The following is a 21903-nucleotide window of genomic DNA, read 5'->3' as shown; positions in this document are numbered from 1 at the left end:
TGGGAAAAGGAACAGTAAAAAGAGCTATCAATGTACATCAAGCTGAAGCTTGGGCTTTACTGAAAGCTATGGATATGGCTACTACTTATGGTTGGACTCAGGTTATTTTACTGATAGCTTGAATATCAACTCTTATTTACAGCATAGTTCTTTTCTTACTCCTACTCCTTGGCAGAATCTTCCTATTTTGAGAAAATGTGTAAATAAATGTAAGGCAAATGATGTGTGGTCTTGTAAGTTTGTCTACAGAGTGTGTAATAAAACTGCTGATGCCTTGGCAAAAGATGCTAGGAAACATAACCTTTGTGGGGAACGGTGGTTACAACCACCAGCTACGTTAATTCCTTGCATGGAGAATGATGTAAGATTATCCTACGTTTAATATATTAGCCTCTTTGTTCAAAAAAAAAAGGAAAAGGAATATATAATTCTGAAATCAACAGTCACTCAGACCGAGTGTGATGGGCTGACTCAACCCAGCAACAATAATTTGAATATGAAATCAACAGTCACTCAGACTGAGTGGATGGGGGGGGGCACAAGCTTATTTTTATATATAAAAAAAATACAAAAAAGAAAAGTTTTGCCAGAAATATTCAGATTTTGCTGACCATGACATGAACACTAAATTAACACAACAAAATAAAAATCCTCCAAATTGTTTCAGTGCACTGGGTGGTAAGGTGTGTTTATCAGACATGATAACCAGTAAAAGTAAATCTTATTTTTTTTCCTGCACTTTTTGTAGTCACACCCAGCCGAAACATTCTAGAAAGTAGTTCAGCTCCTGCCTCTTCTTCAACAGCTCTGTCAAAGAATCAACTTCAGCGAAACTTCCTGCGGCCCGAACCAGCTTTGCTTGCACCTTGACCTGGTTTACATTCATCCAACGTGCATAGGCTCCTGTATGTAATTCAGGTAATGGTACACAATTTCCAATCTGAGCAGTTGGATGAAGTCTCCACTACTTGCAGGTGGCTGTGGCCGATAAGCAGACAGTTGTTTTCTTGCGTCTCTCTTAGCTTGACAGTTTTTTGCTTGCAATTGATGCCAACTTCAACCCCATTGCTATTACCAACGAAATCAGAAACCACAGAATCAGCACTAGACCGCAGTGGGATTTATACAGATGTTCTACTAGTTTATTCTGAACTGAAGTATTGAGCAATAACGATGAGATTTACCAGTATGAGATCAGGAATTTAACAGTTACAGGAGGAACATGAACCCAGCAAGAGAGATAAATGGGTTTCATGTGTTATGCACAGTGTATACTAATAGTTACACACAGAAGGGCGAAAAGCAACAAGACGAATAGGCAAAATTCTCAACCAAAAATCTAAAACATAACTAACACTGCCACAATCCAGTAACTTTACAACCATCCAAGATGAAAGACCAACAGTCAAGCAAGGTTACATTGTTCATCAGCAATCAAACCTAAAATTCTGGCAATAAGGTCATCCACTGCATGCACATAAAAATTTATTTCAGAATCGATCTGACTTTTAAAATTGCAGAAAAATTTATCACCACTTTCTAAATTTTATTGCTTATAATTTTGGAGAATTGCTTATCTTGTCGTCTTTTGAAAGCATTCTTAAGTGGCAATCAAACAGGTCATATCATGCAAGCAACTTATAGGAAATGAAGCAAGATAATCTTCACAACAACGAAGACAGCATTAAGACAAAGGTATCTAGAGTACAAGAATATACTGATTTTAAGATAACACAGATAGTGCAAAATCCTTGTTTGAACATATGCCCTACTCATCTCTACTGTTTGTTCAAAATCCCAGGATTTCAAATAGCACTACAAGATTAACTACATCACTACATGAGTGCAATCTGTGCAGAAATTCCTTTTGCTTCATTCAGAGCTAAATGGAGTATGAATAACAATGTTGGGATTATATAGCCTAGAGTCATATAGCAATAATGTAGAAAAAAGTACTTGTAAAATTATGAAAAGCAAGACAACTGTCCTCATAAACAATCAGACACTTGTATATAAAGCATATTCTTCATAAATTTATACAACCACCAGAATATGAGCCTCCTATAACAGTCTACAAACCACCACCACCACCAACACCAGCTTAAGAGCCTCTTACACCAGTCTACAACCCACCACCATCAACTGCACCAGCGTATGAAACTCCTACACTAGTATACAGGCCACCACCATGTATACACAACTCAACCACCAAAACTTATGTATCCCATGCCTTCTTGCTACTTCAAGTCACCACCACCACCATAAGTCTACTCATCCCCATAAGCCATAATTTCTATAACCAACAAGCAATCACTTAAGAAATCCAAATTGCTATCAGTAACTGATTCAAGAAAACGGTAGAACCAAATTTCAGTAACCTAAAAGTGCTAAAACTAGTTTAAGCCACAGGTTGCAAATTGAAACCTAATTCTATAAAATCGGCTGAAAGTAAGTTGAGATAAGGTCCATCATCAACTACAGTACTAAACAGCAATTTACAACAAGAGATATAAAGAGAAAATCAATTCTACTTCATCGAATTCGAACTTGAAGAACAATTGAATCAGCATCAGATGAATTACCACAGCCATCGCCATTACTCGAACGATACCAATTAATTGATCTTTAAATACACCAGCAGAGTAAAATCTCAATTGAAATGAGTCAAATGACAAGTTCTAGGGTTTTTTACACTAAATGAAACACTCAGATTCTGGGACAATATACACCAAATCTAAACATAAGTACATATAACCAAAGAAAACATACAATAAGAACCTAACCAGAATATTATAAGTTCTATCCTAAACTTGTAGCAACATAAGACCTATTTTACCTTACCAAACAGATTCACAATTCCACTATTTACTGCATCTGAATCACGACGTGCCCACATAAATCCATTTGGCCTCTCGGGGAAATCACGATAGACATGTGACCCCAAATCTCAAAACAAAAATAGAAAATAGATTCAAATACATACCTCCTCCACCACCAGCGCCACCAGAGCCACCATCATCATCATTACTTCTTGAGCTTCAATAATTCCAACTTTATATTTTAGGTTTGTGCAAATGTAAACAAAAATGAAACTATGTCTATTAATAAAAAGAACTTTTCAATCGCATTAACCAACTCACCAAGAGTAGTGCTGGTCCCATCTATTCATTTTGATCTTCCGCCTCCACACTCCTCTTCACCAGATGAACGTCTTAATGAAGAACAGAGAAGTGCTACTCACTAAGATATAACGTCTTAGTGAAGTTCACCCTTACCGGGTTATATCTTCCGTGTTCATGTCCAAATCCTTTGTGAATAGAACCTCTCCATTCTTCATTAAGACGTTCACCCGCAACTCATACCTCAGCCTATCAGAAGGCGAAGGGTCTTTCCCCTTTTCGACTGTCTTTTTTCTTAGACGGTCAGTCATCTGAATCAAATCTTGCCCTGCTCTCCTTATGAATTTCATGTTCGCTCTTTTTTTCTGGAATGGGCATCTCTTGAGAATAACTCTGACAGTTCTTTGCTTCCTCCAGCTTCTTCTGGCTTTTCCTTCCCTCTTATATCTCGGTTTACATATCTTTCCTCTCAAATGTCCCTCCTTGCTCGTACCTATCAGGTGGGGCCTCCCTAGAACTGGATCCTTTCTTAACGTCTACAAACCACTTCATACCAGATCTTCCAGAGTGATCATCGTCACTACTACGGCTAGAATCACTATTACTGTTCCTTCTGCTAGAGGCATCTGTGATCCTGCTGCCACTATCACTGCTCTCACTGACATCAGTTAGTGTATCTTCTCTTTTGTTATTTAATGCTTCTTCACCAATCTTTAGCATGCTTCCTCCCACTATCAGTATCCGAGTTTTCCTCTTGTGGATCATGTCTTCTTCTGCTGAGACTTCTCCTCAATGTTTCACTACCATGTTTCCATCTTCTCCTTGCGCTTATCATAAACAGTTTCAGAATTTTCAGCATCAAACCTTATTCAATGTTTCTTCCTCAAACCTTTTCCATCTTTTAAACTATTATCTGTATCAGAAGAATTACCTTATACCCTCTCTTCCTGTTATCTTCCTTTCCACGGTGTCTAAACTTCTCAGCCTTCTTATAAACATCTTTCTAACGTTTGCTAGGCTCATTTTTCTCAATCATGTCTTCATTTGGAATTTGGAATCTCTCCTTCACTTAATTCAGAATCAGATTCCAGGCTTCCCAGCACAATGTCCAGTTTCCTTTCTTCCTAAAGTAAAGAAGTTTCATCAACTTTATTTATCCCAAGATCAGTCACTAAATTCTCCATCTGTCTCTCCTTTCTAGCAGCAATTTGATGGGTCTGACTGAGTACCTGAAATCCTGAATCAAACACATGCAAGCAGTTCATACATATCAGTAATAAGATATAAGAATATCGGTCAACAAGAATAGAATAGTTATTTTTCTCTTTTCATATACTGTTAGATATACGTAAAACCAGAAACAGAAATGAATGTGGAACATACAATTGAAACAGTTCAGCACCCTTATTTATCACAATTCTCTCCTTAAAGATCAAATATAATAAGAATCATCAACAGACAAAGAAACCACCAAAAAAAGAGCACTTAATGTCAAATACAGAAGAAAATAAACCCTGAAACTAAACTAATGAACAACCATTGGTATCAACTGCAACACGAAAAACCACTAGACCAAAAGCCTCAAAATCATCTAGCATCCCCGTTAAGGCTATTCCACTAAATAACTCAACCTGGTATGAGGTACCCAAAGGTCAATGTATTTTCTATGTAAGCTCCTTATGACCAAATTTCCATGAATTCAAGATAACACAACCTAAAAGTGACTTATTTGACATTAAAAGGATATGTAAGTATCCAACTAATACTAAAACAGCATAAAGAACAACGGATTGCTAGCCACGTGATCCAATTACGTTTTCAAGTCCTAAATCTAATTACATTGAAACTACACAGCCCAAACTAACTTGTCAGCACTGCAGTCCCTACGATTGGAAACTTAAATTGACTGAGAAGATAAAAAGATACAATAAACTTGGCAGAATAAACACTACAAATATTTATTTCATAGTAGCTATGGTCTTGGCTTAACAGGAACAATATGCAACAGAAAATATCACTAATTTACTACCTCATTTCCTATGAATGGAGACATTAGGAAAATGACTTCAGAGACCAAATAAAATTGATATATCAGCTGAAATCAGCTCAATGTACTCAGAAAATCAAAAAGAGCATGTCTCCTTCACTTACGCTGCACACAAGTGTCAGTGCAGGAGTTAAAATAGGGCCACACTGACTTTCAAGTTCAGTAAGGGCACCTCGTCTAACCACACTAACCATAGATGATAACTTTCAGATTGAACTACAAAATATGACTTTGAAATGCATGCAGGGAAGGACAACACTAACTAACCGCATAAAGTCAACTGCTAAGTTAATTGTTGAAACACAATCCTAAGTTGTCGATAATTGTACAACCAAACAACTTGAACACTTACTAGTGTGAACTTCAATTAAAAGGATAACACCCATAAAAGGGACATACCTCATTAAGAGACAGAAGGTTTAGTGCATCTATTGGAACTATCCCTAAATCAAAGTGATTCACACTTCATTAATCTCAACAATTGGACTAAAGAACTTCGACAAATTTCAGTTCAAAATTCATCTACTATATAATTTAGAGCTATTTCAAACACACAACAAATCAATTCACCAACAAGCAACATAAAACAAACGGTGGTACTCATATCCAATTTCCACCAGCACAGAGCTAACAAGGGACGAAATCCTGCACCCCGCAAACTACTATTTGACATAACATTTTCAAGAATAAATCTAATTCATCATCAAATTCAAATATGTAACTGGAATTAAATTTATCAAGCCAATAAATCCTTATAATAACAATCAAAAATATAGAAGGAAATTAGAGGGGAAGATGAATACTTGGTTGTTGTTTCCTCCCCCCAAAGGATGCTTCATCATGCTTCTGAGAAATGCCATCATCATCAGTATGTATAACCTTGTTCAATCAATTTATCTTCTAAAACAACCAATTTGAGATGAATCTGGTGTTTTCAATCAATTTCTGGATCACCTTCAAATGCTTTTGTCTCTACTTTCCCAGTCATTGGTCTTACAAAACACAGATTGTTTGTTTGTATATAACCATTTGTTCCTGAAATTCTTGATGTCTGCAACCCAATCCCGTTCTACATTTTCTTCTAATTTTTTCCCCTAGAGATTTTTTTTTTTTGAAAACCCTAACTGGATGATTCAGATATATGAACACACAGAGAACACTACTCGCCCGACGAGCGAGAAAATTTTATTTTTAAGATTGAGAGACGACGTAGGTAGGAGGAGGACATAGAGGGACATCCAGCCTCGGTCACATCGCACATCTATTCAGACTACATTAGTCAGCTAGACAAAAAAAAAAAAAAAAAAAAAAAAAAGCCGCACCAACGTATCCCCTTTCCTCGGTCCCCACTCAGACAACCAATAAGCACCCGCCAACAAATACAGACCTTTTCAACCAATAGGAGCTCGTTATATCGTCGACGTAAACAAGGTAGTGGACCCCACAGTCAACAATTTTATTTTAGTCAATAAAATATCACTTATTAAATTCAAAAGAAATCTCCATAAATACAATATTCTCTTCTTCATTTTCTCCTCAGAAAAATCTCTGTATCGTCATCTCCGCAGCTTCTCCTCTTATTTCGAATTGGTAAATTTTCAGAACTAAAACTTAAAATTTTATACATTGAATATTATGATCTTTGTTTCTTATTTGAATGTATTAATGAAATTCAGATATATATTGTAATTGAATACGAATTTTCGAGGAAATTTGTTTGGAGAATTCTAATTCTAGAATTAATTGCATGTATGAATTATATCAGATCTCGTGTTGTAATGATTTTTTTTTTGACGAAATTGTGGCTTAATGTCTTGATCTATGGCTTAATAGTCGCAGAATCTCTGTTTATTGGTTTGATTGCTTCTGTTATTATATCATGATTGTATTGATTTCTGATTAGGTTTCAGAGAGGCAGCAGTTTAGGGATTATATTTGTTTGGTGTTAATTTGATTGGGTTTGGTTTTGATTTGGTTGATTGATTGTGTAATTTGGGGCTAATTTATTGAGGGAAAATCAGTTTTTCAGAATCATGTTCATATTGAGACCAAATCCTGTGTGATTGTAGGTATTCGATTTATAATAATTACATGCATGATAAGTTAATAATGCATAGTTTAAGCCATTGGGAAAGGTTGCATACCGTATAAAATTACATTACAATCATAAACCTTGTAGTTTTTGTATTCTATTTGATTCAGCTTCCTACCTAATCTAATAGTTCTTCGAATTGGTCTTTGATATTGGGAGTAATTGAAGTGTTTAGATCCTGACTTAGCTACGGTTTCATAAAAACTGTAGACACATTCTTGCAATGCTTGACACGCAGATAATCTCTTCTATTTAGAATTACTGGTTGAATTAGACATTACAATTTATGTGTATGAGCACGATAATCCACATCTGGGTTTTGGATGTGTTCTTTGTTTATATATGTAGTTGATGTAACTTATTTGTTTCAGAATTCCGGCGATCTTGTTATTGCAAATGTTTAATGAGCTAGTAATATATAATAACCTATACAACTTGGCCATTACAGATAACCTGAAACTCTCTCCAGCCTGTGTTATATGTTCTGCTGTTTAGAATTTCTGTTTCTCTGCTACTTAGTCATAAACATTTTAAGATGTTCATCATATTAAGCTTGGGAATTATTTTAAACAGGCAAAATGGTTTTGAATGGATCTGCTCCACCAAGGGGAAGCGCAGCAGCTGCTGCAGGTCTTCGCAGGAGGAGGGCAACAAGTGGTGGTGGGGCAACAGGAGGATCAGGCAATTCAGTTCTACAGTTTTACACCGATGATGCACCTGGACTGAAGATTTCCCCAAATGTCGTGCTTGTAATGAGCATTGGGTTCATTGCATTTGTTGCTGTTCTACACGTTGTTGGGAAGTTGTACTTGGTCCCAAGGTCCTAAACATAGAGCGAGATAGTTTAGTGATTAACATACAAAAGGCATGTTACTTGAATAATAAACCTTGTAGAGGTCGATGAGAGTGTACTTCGACTTAGTTTGAATATATGAAAAGTTTCTTACGGATCTTAAAATGTGCTTTCATGTTCAAGAAGTAGTAAGGGAAAATTCTCAATTGTCTGTGTGTTAAGAAATACATGAATGGTCAGATTCCGATTACTTAGCGCAACCTGCGAAACCGCTCCAAGGTTCTGGGATGGAATCAATAGCCTCTCTTTTGGGTGCGTTGATCCTGGAACTCCATTGGCAAAAGATTTTATTACTTTAGAATGGCATCATCTCAAGGCTACTAACTTGCTTATTTGACAAGTGATTCCACTCTACCATTAGCTCGTGAGTTTCACTGAACCGAGCCAATACTCAAATCGATTTTCAACACTGCTGGTAATTCATGGAAGTTATTTCTAGAGCTCAAAATGTATCTCATCTGCTACATACATACTTTAGACTTAGTCCTATGGCTAGATTGGAGGTGCTAGATTAGCACTAAGTGTTGCAATTCAAAAAAAAAAGTGTGGTATAAAAAATTAACACTAGTTCTCTCTCCTACCAGTTGCTAGCATGTGAATTAGCATGCTAGATAGTTACGCTGAATGATTCAGCGCTTGAAAAACCATCTTTTCGCGGAATGGTTCAGCGCTGAGAGATCTATTTTTAATCTGACGGCTGAGATTTAAAGCGCTGAACGGTTCATCGCTGGGCGCTGAACGGTTCATCGCTGGACGGTGGTCTCAGCTGACATGGACTGTTAATCTAGCTGCTAGATTAGCACTCCCATAAGACTTAGGTGGTTATGCTAGCTGACGTGGATTGGGAATCTAGCTGCTAGATTAGCACCCCATAAGACTAAATCTTAGCATTCAGGGCGGAGTTCATTTGCCACATGTAAACCCCCGTGCGCTTTGAGGAACGAGCCGCGAGGGAGGACTCCAAAGTTAGACTCGGGCCAACTAGGCTATTCCTACTGTTCAGCACCCCTCTTGTTAAGTACTCGTTTATAAGTCTTTTCTTCTAATGGGGGTTCAACTCTCTTATATCATTGTTATAAAAAGGTATGAGGTTTGTCTTCATGATAACAAAAGCTATCAGACGGACGACGTTTAATATAGATCCGATCCAAAGATCGGGAAGCTCCGGATGGAGTAGTCATTAGACGGCTGTGAAAGACTCCGGTATTGTTAAGTGGGGAGGCGTGGGTGAACAGGGGATAGGTTAGGCTTTAGGCTGTCTGAGTACATCGAGTCCATGGATGGATGAATGATTTCTTTACTTTCTCCACGATACAGATTTTGGAAAATTTCTCTCCTTCATTTTATGTTTGGAAGTCGGTTTAAGTTCTCCCTTTAATCAACCATGGAAGACATTATTGATGGAGTAACTAATCTCAACATCATCGATTCACACAAGAAGAATAGGATTGAAGTCTCTAATAATAAAAAAACCCTGTGTCTTCTATAGTAATCTTGCCAAGGTTTACCCTGATCCCTTCTCTACTGCGTGATTAAAGTACGTAATGATTTTGTATCCGTTTGGTTTGGATCTTAAGGAGAAATCTGGGATCAATTTCGGAAAAACCTACACTACAAGAAAACATTAAGTGACTAAAATCTTACCAAGCACCTCAAATTTTGGTCGCCTTAAGAATCAAGCTACTAAACTTGCGACCATCAAACTAGCGGCTCGGTATTAATATATATCCATTAATATGAGCGACCACATAGAGTAGTTTAGTCGGTAAAATGCTTTTCCCGGTAAGAATATAGCAACCGCCATTTATGTTTTGTGGCTACTTACTTCGAGCTAGGATTACCAGCGATTCAATAAGTATTTTGTTGATCGAACCTATCTTAGCCACCACCCGTTCATTAGATAGATTATATGAGATTTTAATATTAATTTATCCTATAAAGATATATTTCTGGTACGTATCGGTTTCCCCATTTCATTGTACCTAATAATCTGTGTTACCACAACCTCTGAATAATTTCCGTTTTTATTCAAGCCTGAAGCAATTGATGTAAAACATGAATGGCCAAATTTAAAATCAAAACTTCTCTTTGTCAATGGAAACTCCAACATCGACCAGAAGGGTTACGAAAAAATCACAAACCGGAGTTGTTATGAAAAGGAGTCGTCCACGATTAGCAGTAGTAAGCGATGTTGACCAATTTTCAATTTTGATTTTCCATAACTACCCATACCCGTGATGAAATGACTTTTGCTTTAAAATTACCTTCATTTAGTTGAATGGTCTTGTTTTGCGGATAATTAAGAAAGAAAAAACCCCAATTAAAACAACTGATCGAATGAGAAACGTGATCAATCAGTACTCATCGGTGTAAACAATTATCCACAGTTCAGATCTCCGGCCGGTAAGAAGTGCCAGTAAATTCTGTAATACACGCATAAATGAATGCAATAGGATTGGTTTGTTAAATTTCTTGTTCCTTCCTCAGATATTGATTTGAAAATGGGTCCAATGTAACGAGCATTTTTCAAATGGAATTTTCTTTTCATCAGATCAAACAGGTATAAATAATATTGTTTGCTTGATTTTAACGATATCAGTCTTCTTTTGTTTATTAAAAAAAAAGATACCAATTTATTTTACAAAGCTAAGCTTATTTTACAGTTTTACGGCACTATGAAAGAAAACAAACTAAAATTAATCAGAGTCCATCTCATTGTCAGACTAAAATCTTAACCGACAGCTTTCCCTCGACCGTGTTTTGGCACAACATAGATGGTTTCTTGAGGAACATCAGTCCTACGCCAAACATAATTGTCATCATCATCCTGTTGCGGTTCACGTTGTACATTTTCCATTGAATACATATCCTACGTTGCTTCAATAGGACTCAAATTTGTATCAATATCAAGCTCCGACATGTCAGTTAGCACTACATAATAATCCTTCTGGATGGTTACAAATACTCCAGCGTTTTGTGTAAAATGTGTTAATAATATTGAATTGAGACAGAGACTCACTTTATGTTCAAACCATCTACGAAATTCTTGGGTGTGTTTTCTATATGCGTTGCTAGTGTCTTCAAGCATAGCTTTGTGCTCACTGTATACTGCCATAAGAAAATTAAGCAAATCACATGTGCATGAGAACATTCTTACAACTGTACATAAGGAAAAAAAAACAAGTAGAGAATATTCACAGATCCTGAAAAAAGACAACTTATTAACATCTGATTGAAATCAAATTGATTAAACTTTGCAGTATTCATATGGCGCTCAATCAATACAAGAGATTCTTCAATGATTTGCCCTTTTGCCATCGCGCCTCCGGGATAAGCCTTATTCCGCACATAACACTGTAATTTCAGTAAAGCCCTATAGTGTACACATAACAATAACTTTGCCTACAATCAAAATCATAGCTTCAAATGAGCATTTCAATCACTTGATTAATTTTGTCCTGCGATTACAGGCGACTACAATCCTCAAAAATAAGGTCCAACAACAACTTTGCCAACAATTAGAATATCTTGCAGAGATAGTTTCTTAAAGATTAGACCAAGTGCATCAGGTAGTACTACATCCCAGCATCTTAATGCACCTCCAATTCCATCTCAACTGCCCCTGCAGAAACAAAGTAGAAACTAAAAACCAAGATACATGAAAACCCCACTACATCAATCAGTTTCTGGCACAGTTAGACCAAAACTCGTCCTTACTAAGACCGTAGTTTGCTAAGCACACCGCCATTACACAAATTGTAATCAACAAAAAATTGGTGCTAAACTGCTAATGATAGACAAACGGAAATTTCAGTAAAAATTTATGGCATGAAACACAGAGAGATATTCAATCAACACCACCTTAAGTTTATGATATACACAAAACTACAAATTAAAACATCCAATTCATGAATACCAGGTAACCATATTCTTAGAAAATAAAACCTAAATTAGTTCGCAAATGCATAACCCAACTCTTAAGGTAAATAAACCCCAAATTGAACACAATTTCTTTAGCACAAAAATTGAGAAAAATAAACTTAATTAAACCGTAACAGATGCTAATTTTGGTGTAAAAAACCCAAATTCCACAACAAAGTATCAGTATAAACCGATAGAGATAAGTAGAGGACATGGGAGTAAGAGATTGCAAAGATTTGTAGAAACCCTAACTCTAACAGAGCTTTGTACAAACCCTAATTTTAATTTAACACTTGTCTGAATAGAACTGAAATCTTGAAAATTCAAAAGTTTAAAACCCATTTTTCATTCATGAAATCTCATAAGATAGTGAAAGAATGAGAAACAAAAATCAAAATCAATATCTCATAAGATATTGAAACCTCATAGTTCAACTCAAAAGTTAACATTCATCACTGCTGATATTAGAGATACAGAACAAAATCGAGACCATTAATTTCATCAATTTGTGATTGTTTGCCGTGATATGAATAGATGAGACCTAATATTTGGAGATAGATATGATATGAGATAAAATTGGGTGAAGCTTCAGAAAGTTGGAGAGAGAGAATAGTTAGTGGACGGCAGGGTAAGGGTTTGAGTTCTAAGACGCGGCTGGAAGGAAAAGCAAGTTGGGTAAAAATTTTGGTGGGATACTTCGCGCCAAAACTTGAATTTCCCGCTACTCAATCTAGGAGATATTTTTAGAGTCCCACTTATTGAACAGATTCGCAACAACTTCAAATTCGGGATCATCTAAAACCAAATACTAGTTGAATTACTTACAAGATCATCTTTGAATTTATCAATCTCCTTGTAGTACCTTTCTTTGTATCCCGACTGCCTTAGTTTGACCTGAGAAGAAATGCATATCAAAGGTGTATTCATAAAAAAAAAAAGCAAAAAGAAACGTTAAGCTTCATTACTTATTAGAATATGGATCTTGCATGCAAAAAGATGACCCCAAAGCTCAGAGCATACACAGTGGTTGAAAACATTTACAAGGAAATTAACGACTCACATACAAGATTAAGAACATGCCTCACTATTAGAATAGTTAACAAACTTGGTAGCACAGTTGATGATAATAACTTACTTAGGAAACAAAAACTTACAAGAATCATATCAAAATAATATTGGTGATCTCCCCCGATGGAAAACCAGAGAAACCAGAGAACCGATCCGAATTTATCCTTCAGGGTCAAAGCTTGGTTGGATTGTGGTACAATCTACAAATCAAATTCATTCATAGTTTTACTAATATCTCTTTGATGCACACTTAAGTACTACAAACAGATGGACGTGCCAAGTTATAAGATTTACACACACAAAAAAATGCTCAAAATATAAGATTAACTAAGATGCTCTGCGGAAGATCAACGGTGTCGTGAAAAAGATCAATTAAAAAGAAGTTTTTTTTGCAACCAGAAATGAATAGGTTAAGTTCTTATTAAGTGATGTTCTTATCAAGTTTGGTCGGGGTCGACCCTCTTAACACATCACAACAATGCGCAGGACAGCACCCAATGCTGTGACATTGGACAACCTTTTACAAGAATAGCGAATGAGGATGGATTCTATTCCTCCATTATGACACAACAATAGTTAAGATGAAAACTAGGTTTCGATTCACACAGAACGTAGGATAAAGAATATTTTTTAGTAGAAAAACAACTGAAAATAGAATTTAGTAATGCTAGATATTTATACTCCCGCATCACTCGACCAAAGTAGGAATTTCCAGTTTAGCACATTAATTTTAGAAAGTATTAAGTATCATCTCAAACACTTGACAAGTCTCTTGTGCATTTTCCAACTTCATATGAGATATTCTGAAACTACATGACATAATCCAAATGAACCAGTAACCAGTAAGACATAATGAGAAAAAACAACCTTATTTTCTAACTTAAAATATAAGATGTTTGAATACACACATACAATACAAAAACAATAGATATGAATACAAACATGCTAAGCACTTCAGTGGGACATAGAAATAAACTTTTAGAAGCCAGCAAACCTTCCCAATCTTCCCATACAATATGCTTCATAAAGCGTCTAAGCTCTTCCTTGCTCCACTAGGATCCAAACATGTCATTTAACTTCTTATTCTGCATAGCAAGAGTATTTCATCATTAAGTATCTATACAACAGAAACAATATGAAAATTCACTCTGAACGACAAAGTACTCCATTTAGATTTTGAAAATGCAAAGAAAAATGACTAACCTGGTCTAATTTTTGACATGCAACTTTTTCTCCCGATTTAATTTCTTTGGCCATTTCAACTTTTTGCTTCACCCATGTAGACTTGGGTTGTTCCATCAACCTAATTGAAAAGATAAAGAAACCCATTAATCATTAAAAGTTTTTATTAAACTATGAAAATATATGTAACTCAAAAGAAATCAATAATCGATTTTATCTTGGTAAGACCCTCCATCTTACTGAAATCACAAAGATTAACTTGAATCGATTCAGATCTACCAGTTTTATTTCTTAGTATAAAAGCTGCATTAACAAACAAGAAGAAATCAAAATCCCTACAAAAATTCCAGATACAAAGAACAATCCCCAATTTCACAAAATCCCTATTTTTTTTTTTACAATAATCGTCTCCAAATCGGATTTTTTTTATGAAAAACCTACAATCCTACAAGAAAATTAGATCCAACCAAATCCAAATTAAACAAGAGATAACGAAGATGGAGAATCGTACGTGAGTCAAGGAGTTTGTTTAATGAGAAACAAACTGTTGCTATTACCCTTGGGTTTATCGGAGAGTTTGAGTTTTATGGAGAAGATAAGATGGAGCAGGGGTTTGGGGTAAGGATCACAAGATTGAAGTGATTTTTTCTGAATTTTTCAGTTTCTGGTTCCATGGAGGAGATGAAGAAGATGGAGAAGAAAGAGGCGCAGCTAGAGATTAAGATAGGTTAGAACGATAAGAGTAAAAATAGCGAGAGAGATGATTTTAAAAAGGTTTTTAGGAATTTCTTTCTCTCACAGTGGTTTTATAACAAGGCTTAATTGGGGGACCCCGAAAAATAATTGGGGGACCTAGCTACGAGACAAAATAGTTCATGAAATAGTAATTGGGATTATCCCTTATTCCATTTTTTAAATGGTTAAACTACTCATGATCATTAGTGCTAATTAATTGGTAATAATTTAGTTAGATTAGAATCATTTTAAAATTAAATTTTGTTATATGAAAAATTGTGTTTTTGGAGAGGATAAAAAAGTGAGTTTTGGGGGAAACTTTAGGATTATTTGAAATAAAGATTCTATTGCTCAAAATGAAGGAACCAATACTCAAAATGAAGAACCTGAATCTCAAAACAATCAGGTAAACTTCGTATTCTCTTCAAATTATCTGAATGGTGCTCCAAGTGGTCGATTGATGGTTAACATGGAACTACTCATAGCGAGGGTCGGTAGGTCGAGAGGCTAATAAACTAACGACTATAATGAATCAGCAATGCATTCTCATAGAAACAAACAATTCCAATCTTCAGTTATGAAAAATCGTCAATCAAGTTTAAAAACATTAACGACTCCAATCTGCATTTAATCGTTAATCAAGTTTGAAAAAAATGACGACTCCATCTTTTGGGTCATCTAGAATCGTTAACTAAATCTATTTAGAACACAACGATTAAAAGCCTTTTATTCTCCTATAGATAACGACCCTTAAGTCAAAATGACGACTCATTTATCTAATACCAACTCGAAACACAATAGTGCTTTAAAAGTTTGGTAGTCAATAGTTTAAAACCTACATAATCTAAAGCACGTGTCGGATTCTCCAAAGTTATTTGTCTACAAATGCACAACCAACTCAATGTCTTTTTAACAGGTTTCGTTCAAACTAGTTAAACGGGACCTCCCTTTTCATTACTCTGGCAATTCCTTATTGGCTTGTTTCTTCAAGTTATTATAAGCCATGTATGGGTGGTAGAACATTGGTGCTGGATTAAGACGATGAAGAGCAACGGGTGGAGCCAAACATTTTTTAGAATCGTTAACTTTTAAAAAGGGGCAAGTTGACGACCCTTTAGAAGATTGCTGGAGTAAGTTGGAGTAAGTTGACGACCCTTTCAATTTTTCCGACAGAGAAGACTTTTTTTTTTAAATAGAGTCGTTAACTTTTAAAAATGGGTCGTTTGTAAAGAATCGTCATATATTTCTATATTACGGTAACGACTCTAATCTAAAGCAAAAAAAATGAAAAACCAGAATTTGGGTCGTTATCTCCCTCCTCACATACGCTAACGATTTTTCATAATTTCTACGTGCATATAAAAATTGTTAGGTTTCAAGATTTTCGGTCTGACGACCCTTTAACTGTAACTGATCTTTTTTTCTTTTTCGCGTCGTTAATGGAAGAGAAGATAATTGAGAGAAAGGGAGAGGGGAGAAGAGGAGACTCGGTTCTTTTTTGTTCAAAGATAGAAATAAAATGGACGCTTAGGGTTAAGTGTGAATAGAATTTTAAGATTTATTATTAAAGAAGGGTATAATAGTATTTTCACAACATTTTGGAACCCCTTAAAATAAGTAGAGTGCATATAAATTTGATGAGACCCCCAATTATTTTTCTGGCCCCCAATTACACTTTCTTTTATAAGCTCATAGTTTTTACAAAAATATCCCTCTATAAAAGTGTAACTCCAGTGAGTGATGTATCAGCAGTGACATAAGATATATATATCCTTACTCAGTTGAATTATGTTTCCTTTCGCAACCTCACTTGCATATATAATCTCAGGAACAATGTGAACTTTGGAGATGGATTTTATAGAGGTTTGATGTAATATATGGCAATCCTTAATTGTATGCATACTCATATCATAATTTTAGAAGTTAAATCACATTTTCTGGAAAGAGTTTGATATATACATATATTTGCTGGAATAGGCCCTGGCAGCTACTTGGACGCCAGGGGAAACAATAAGTGGTACCAAAGAGCAATTGATGCCGTGAAACAGTTCACCTGGATTTTTTATGTAAGTATACTTTAAGGTTTCAATTAGAGTACGCGTCTTTATACATAGTTGCCTACTGCCTTTAAGTGCTATGAGTGGTCATTGCTTTCTCGAAATTGTCCGGGAATAATTAACATATTAATGGAATATGAAATGCATGGTGGGGCGTGTCTCTACATATCTTTCTTTATTTACTTTAAGTCGCGGCAAGAATGGAAAAGAGCTTTTGAATTTATAGTGTTAGCAGTTGTACAACATTCAATCATTTTTTTAAATCCTATTATTGACGATATAGAGACTTCAGGTGCATTTATAATCTCATGGAATGTGAATTTTATCATGGTTTCTTAACCAGGGATGTTGCATCCATCTTGGTCAAATGCGTCTGTCTGGATATCTCTTTGAAGAAACTATTAGGAATTCTTGATGCAAAGGAAGCCGGTAAACATGTGTGTCGAATGATATATTTTTTTACTTTTGAGCATCATACATTTAAGATAGAGTGCATTTAGAGTAGAATGTCCATGAACAATGGGATCAGAATATTTTGGCCCTAACTAGCCGTTTATAGTTTTGGATCAATAAATGACTAGGTTAGCCATTTTAAACTATGAGCTCAGAATAGTAAGCATTAATTCTAAATTATGACCAGTGAGAAATTTTATATGTTGTTAGAGATTTTTAGGACACTGGCATTATAATTTTTTATATTTATTAAGGATGTCTTTTTCCTATCTAAAAATCTCCTTACCGTATAATGCATGCATTTTGGTTGCAGTAAGTACTCAATGATGACATTTTCATTTTTCAAGCTAAGGCTGAAAAGCTGGCAAGGTAAGGGTTTTCTAATAAAGCATGGCAAGGTAAGGTGGACTGATGGTATTATAAAACTCTGATATGCTATTAGCGTATATGAAGCATGGTGTGAGGTAAAACCCTATCTTCATATCACCTCATGTTATCAAATCTTTTAGCCAAACAGATGCAAGTGTTCTTAGCTTAAATGGTAGAGCACATGGTTTTTACCATGCAATTGCGGGTTCGACTCCCACTGATAGTTATTTGATTAAGCCAAAATTCAAAACCTTCTATACTTACGCTACCAGTGTATAGGTATATATAGGCAGAAAATGTATCAGATTGTAAGGCTCTCTAGAGGCTCCTTTTTGTCAAATTCTAGGACCCAATATTAATGTTCATATTTATCATCTTTTGTGACCTCTGCACAAGGAGAAAGGGTAAAATTTTGCTATATGCTTTCACATCAAATTTTTTTTAGCCAAATCAGTGCTTACTCTCTTCTGTTAATAAGTTCATTGATTTTTGATGGTATGAGTATGTATGTATGATGGACTCCTTCAAAGATATTCAGTTAACTCTGGCTAGGTTATTTTTGTATGATGGACTGCCTAAAAGGATATTCAGTTAACTCCCTTAACTCATTCCAGGTATATATATTTTCAGCCACGATATTGGAACTTTGATGAAACTTTATTCAATAATTAATCAGAAGCCCATCTCGCCATAGATCGGTTATTTTTGCATGATGGACATGGACTGTCTAAAATGATATTCAGTTAACTCCTTCCAAGTATTTATATTTTCAGCCACGAGATTAGAACTTTGATAAAACTTTATCCAATAATGAAACAGAAGCCCATCTCGCCATGGTTAGGATTTTTTTTCTCTCGACTTTAATAGGTTTTACATTTTTTTTTGTTGGTCTGTTTAGTCCTCTTTATTTAACAAATGTGAAGTATTTGTCTTGGAACACTAATACTGGGTACGACTCAAAATGGTTGCATTATTGTAAATAACATCGTTAAGGAATGTGTAATTTTCAAGTTTACTCATAATTCTAATTTGCATTATCTGATTTTTGTTCTGTAGTTGTTGTTTGGTTGCATCTATTTATTATTTTAATTTGCCGAAATATATTAGTGATATGGGTATAGTTGATGTGACATATGCCCTACATAAAATCACCTTTTACTTGGTGTAATAGTTATTTCTCTACTTACATGATAATCACTTCCCCTACTCTTTATCTCCGGTCCCTTCCCCCATTAGGTGGCGTTTCTTAACCCTTAATCCCTTGGATTGAGATTAGCAGGGGGTCCCATTATTATTGAATTCAATGGTTAAGAACAGTGCCACCTAATGGGGGAAGGAAGTGGGGGTAAAGAGTGGGGGATGTATATCATTTTCATTGAAGAGATAGATATCCACAACTTTTGCGAGACAGTTATATCTTAAATAAAAATTTGAAACTGAACAATCAAAAGGATGATGTTAAGTATCCCTCAGATAAATGGAGGAAGAAATTCCAAGCTTTGTTGGCAATTCAGAAAATCAACTTAAAATTAGAATCTAACCATCCATTTAAAATAAATTATCAAAACTCTATCTTAAAATCAGAATTCCCCCAATGTAACAATCAGCTTCTAAAAAATTACTTAGAGTCTTCTTTTTAAACATAGTTTTTTGCTTTCGCCTCTTCTTCATCACATATGGAAGTTTCATCGCCTTCTTGCAAAACCATGCTTATGCATATAAATATTATGTTTTTACAAGTGGGCTAAAGAGTTACTTATTACGTTTCTGCCTAAGGTATGTTCAACAGATAAAATAGTAGGAAACATGGCCTATATTTTGTTTGATGACCTAGAGCCTTACAGAGTCATCAGATGGTTGTTAGGAAATGATTTTAAAGATCTTGAAATCAAAAAATTGTAGGAAAAAGAATGTGTACGTGCTGGAACTGCGGTTAACGGATAAAAAGGTAAGAAATCCCCTATGTTGATGCATATCTCTTGAATTATAAAATTTTTAATGGTTATGCTCAAATACGTTTATTGCAAATCGAAGAAACCCAGATGCATGCAAAAGGTGCCAACGAACCCGATAGAAATATTTGAGACTAGTTGGTGGAAGGGAATGTATATTCCATCAAAAGGTTATCTCTCTACCTCAATAGAAAGTTTCAGAATTGTGGACTATGAACACGTTTTGTGGTCACAAAAGTGAAGCTACTACACAATGGGGAATCCGTCTTTCCTGAATATAAGTTTACTCTCATAGGTTTTAAAAGTGCACTGAAAAAATTGAACGACACCCCATTTTATCTCCATAAAACTGAACTACCTTTTAATTTTTCATTTGAGGTACACAAGATACATATAATTGATACTCCCTTTGTTTCTGAAAGACCGTCCTGTATTCTTTTTTCGTCAGTTTCAAAATTGTGTCCAACTTCTGTTTATAATCATACTTTTTCAATGAACTCTCTAATATACCCTTGAATTCTTTATAATCATAAATCTATTTTTAACGTGACCCAATCTAAAATATTAAAGTTATTAGTATAATTGAGGAAACAAATATATCCTTCATTCCTTTTAAGGAAATATACATTTAACTCTAAAAATTATATTCCTTATAAAGTTTATACTTCATAAATTCGATATCTTTTAAATTTTCCTTTTATATTTCATATTTATAATTCTCATAACAATCTTGGATTGTCTTTATTGCTAGTATTTTTATTAAAATAAAATAGGTAAGTAACTAAGGGTAGTCAAGTAAAATAATATGGTCTCCTTAATATTTTGAGAAAGTCAAAGCGGACCGTCTTTGTGAAACGGAGGGAGTAGCATTGTTGCTCGGATATGCCATTCACTACACCAAAACCAAGATTTTGTCACAATTTATTTTTCAGTCACAGATACACCTGTGATAAGTCCTGTGACAGTTATAACTGTATTAAATTTTGTATTCGTGATAATAATTAGGAATATTAAATTCTTTTATTAGTCACAATAATATTTGTTGACAATTTTACAGACAATCACAATTATAATTCAAAGTGATGATTCCACCCAAATATTTCACCACATCTAAAACAACCCCAAAATTATAACACTTTCCATTTTAGTTATCACTAATTTTCCCATATTTGTACAAACTAACAATTATATTTCATTTCTTTAAATCAAAATACATTTTTCTTTTTCTTTTTCTTTTTCTTTTTAATTTTCTTAATATTAGAAAACATGATCAAGACCAAGTCAACAAGTCATGACTTTATAGAAATTTGACTTTGACATATCTGCTTCTTCCGAAGACGGTGAAAATTACCAGACTACCCTTATCGAAATAAGTGCAATAAAAATTCCGAAGATTGTGAAAATGACCAGACTACCCTTATCGAAAATAAATAAACTAAATATTACAGACTGTTAAAATGACCATATTACCCTTAATGGAAAAATTGCAACAAAATATTACGCAAACTGTGAAAATGACCTGACTACCCTTATCAGAAATAAGTGAAATAAAGATTACAGACTGTGAAAATGACCATATTACCCTTAATAGAAATTAGTGCAATAAATATTATGGAAACTGTCAAAATGACCAGACTACCCTTATCGGAAATAAGTAAAGTAAATATTACAGACTGTGGAAAAACCATACAACCCCTATAAGAAATAAGTAAAGGAAATATTACAGACTGTGAAAATGACCATTTTACCCTTACTGGAAATAACTACAATAAATATTATGGAGACTATGAAAATGACCAGACTACCTTATCGGAAATAAGTAAAGGAAATATTACACATTTTAAAAACGACCATATTACCCTTAGTAGAAATAAGTGCAATAAATATCATGGAGACTATGAAAATGACTATATTACCCTTACTAGAAATAAGTGCAATAAATATCATGGAGACTATGAAAATGACCGAACTACCCTTATAAAAAAATAAGTAAAGTAAATATTACATACTAAGAAAATTACTATTTTACCCTTACTGGAAATAAGTGTAATAAAT

The 21903-nt window shown here is 34.8% G+C and overlaps 2 protein-coding genes and 1 long non-coding RNA gene across 8 annotated transcripts; 1 reads left to right on the top strand and 2 right to left on the bottom strand.

Moving 5' to 3' along the window:
• Window positions 1–534: 534 nt before the first annotated feature.
• LOC113317273 lies at window positions 535–6403 on the bottom strand. The gene is made up of 4 exons (XR_003343372.1): window positions 5970–6403; window positions 3141–4356; window positions 2984–3036; window positions 535–1068 (listed from the first exon to the last, which is right to left on the bottom strand). It is a non-coding gene; the product is annotated as an uncharacterized LOC113317273 (long non-coding RNA).
• Window positions 6404–6691: 288 nt separating this feature from the next.
• On the top strand, window positions 6692–8258 carry LOC113316088 (protein transport protein Sec61 subunit beta-like). Its single transcript, XM_026564319.1, has 2 exons — window positions 6692–6756; window positions 7832–8258. Exon 2 carries the CDS (start codon window positions 7837–7839, stop codon window positions 8083–8085), a length of 249 nt encoding a protein of 82 aa, XP_026420104.1. The 5' UTR covers window positions 6692–6756; window positions 7832–7836; the 3' UTR covers window positions 8086–8258.
• Window positions 8259–11225: 2967 nt separating this feature from the next.
• On the bottom strand, window positions 11226–15041 carry LOC113315264. 6 transcript variants are annotated; one of them, XR_003342884.1, is made up of 7 exons: window positions 14794–15041; window positions 14523–14585; window positions 14304–14403; window positions 14095–14185; window positions 13187–13300; window positions 12858–12926; window positions 11226–11733 (listed from the first exon to the last, which is right to left on the bottom strand). XR_003342884.1 is itself a non-coding variant. In XM_026563569.1 (6 exons), the coding sequence occupies exons 3-6, from the start codon at window positions 14397–14399 to the stop codon at window positions 11677–11679; spliced, it is 336 nt and encodes a 111-aa protein (XP_026419354.1). In that variant the 5' UTR covers window positions 14400–14403; window positions 14523–14585; window positions 14794–15041; the 3' UTR covers window positions 11226–11676. The 6 variants fall into 6 exon arrangements, 2 of the variants coding, with proteins under 2 accessions (XP_026419354.1, XP_026419353.1); XR_003342883.1 differs by lacking the exon at window positions 14523–14585; XR_003342885.1 differs by lacking the exon at window positions 14523–14585 and having other exon boundaries at window positions 14840–15041.
• Between the last annotated feature and the right edge of the window lie 6862 nt (window positions 15042–21903).

The sequence above is a fragment of the Papaver somniferum genome, chromosome 10, assembly GCF_003573695.1.
Source record: "Papaver somniferum cultivar HN1 chromosome 10, ASM357369v1, whole genome shotgun sequence".
Lineage (NCBI taxonomy): Eukaryota > Viridiplantae > Streptophyta > Magnoliopsida > Ranunculales > Papaveraceae > Papaver > Papaver somniferum.
The sequence above is the reverse complement of the archived record's forward strand: the minus strand, read 5'-3'. Positions and strand labels throughout refer to the sequence as shown.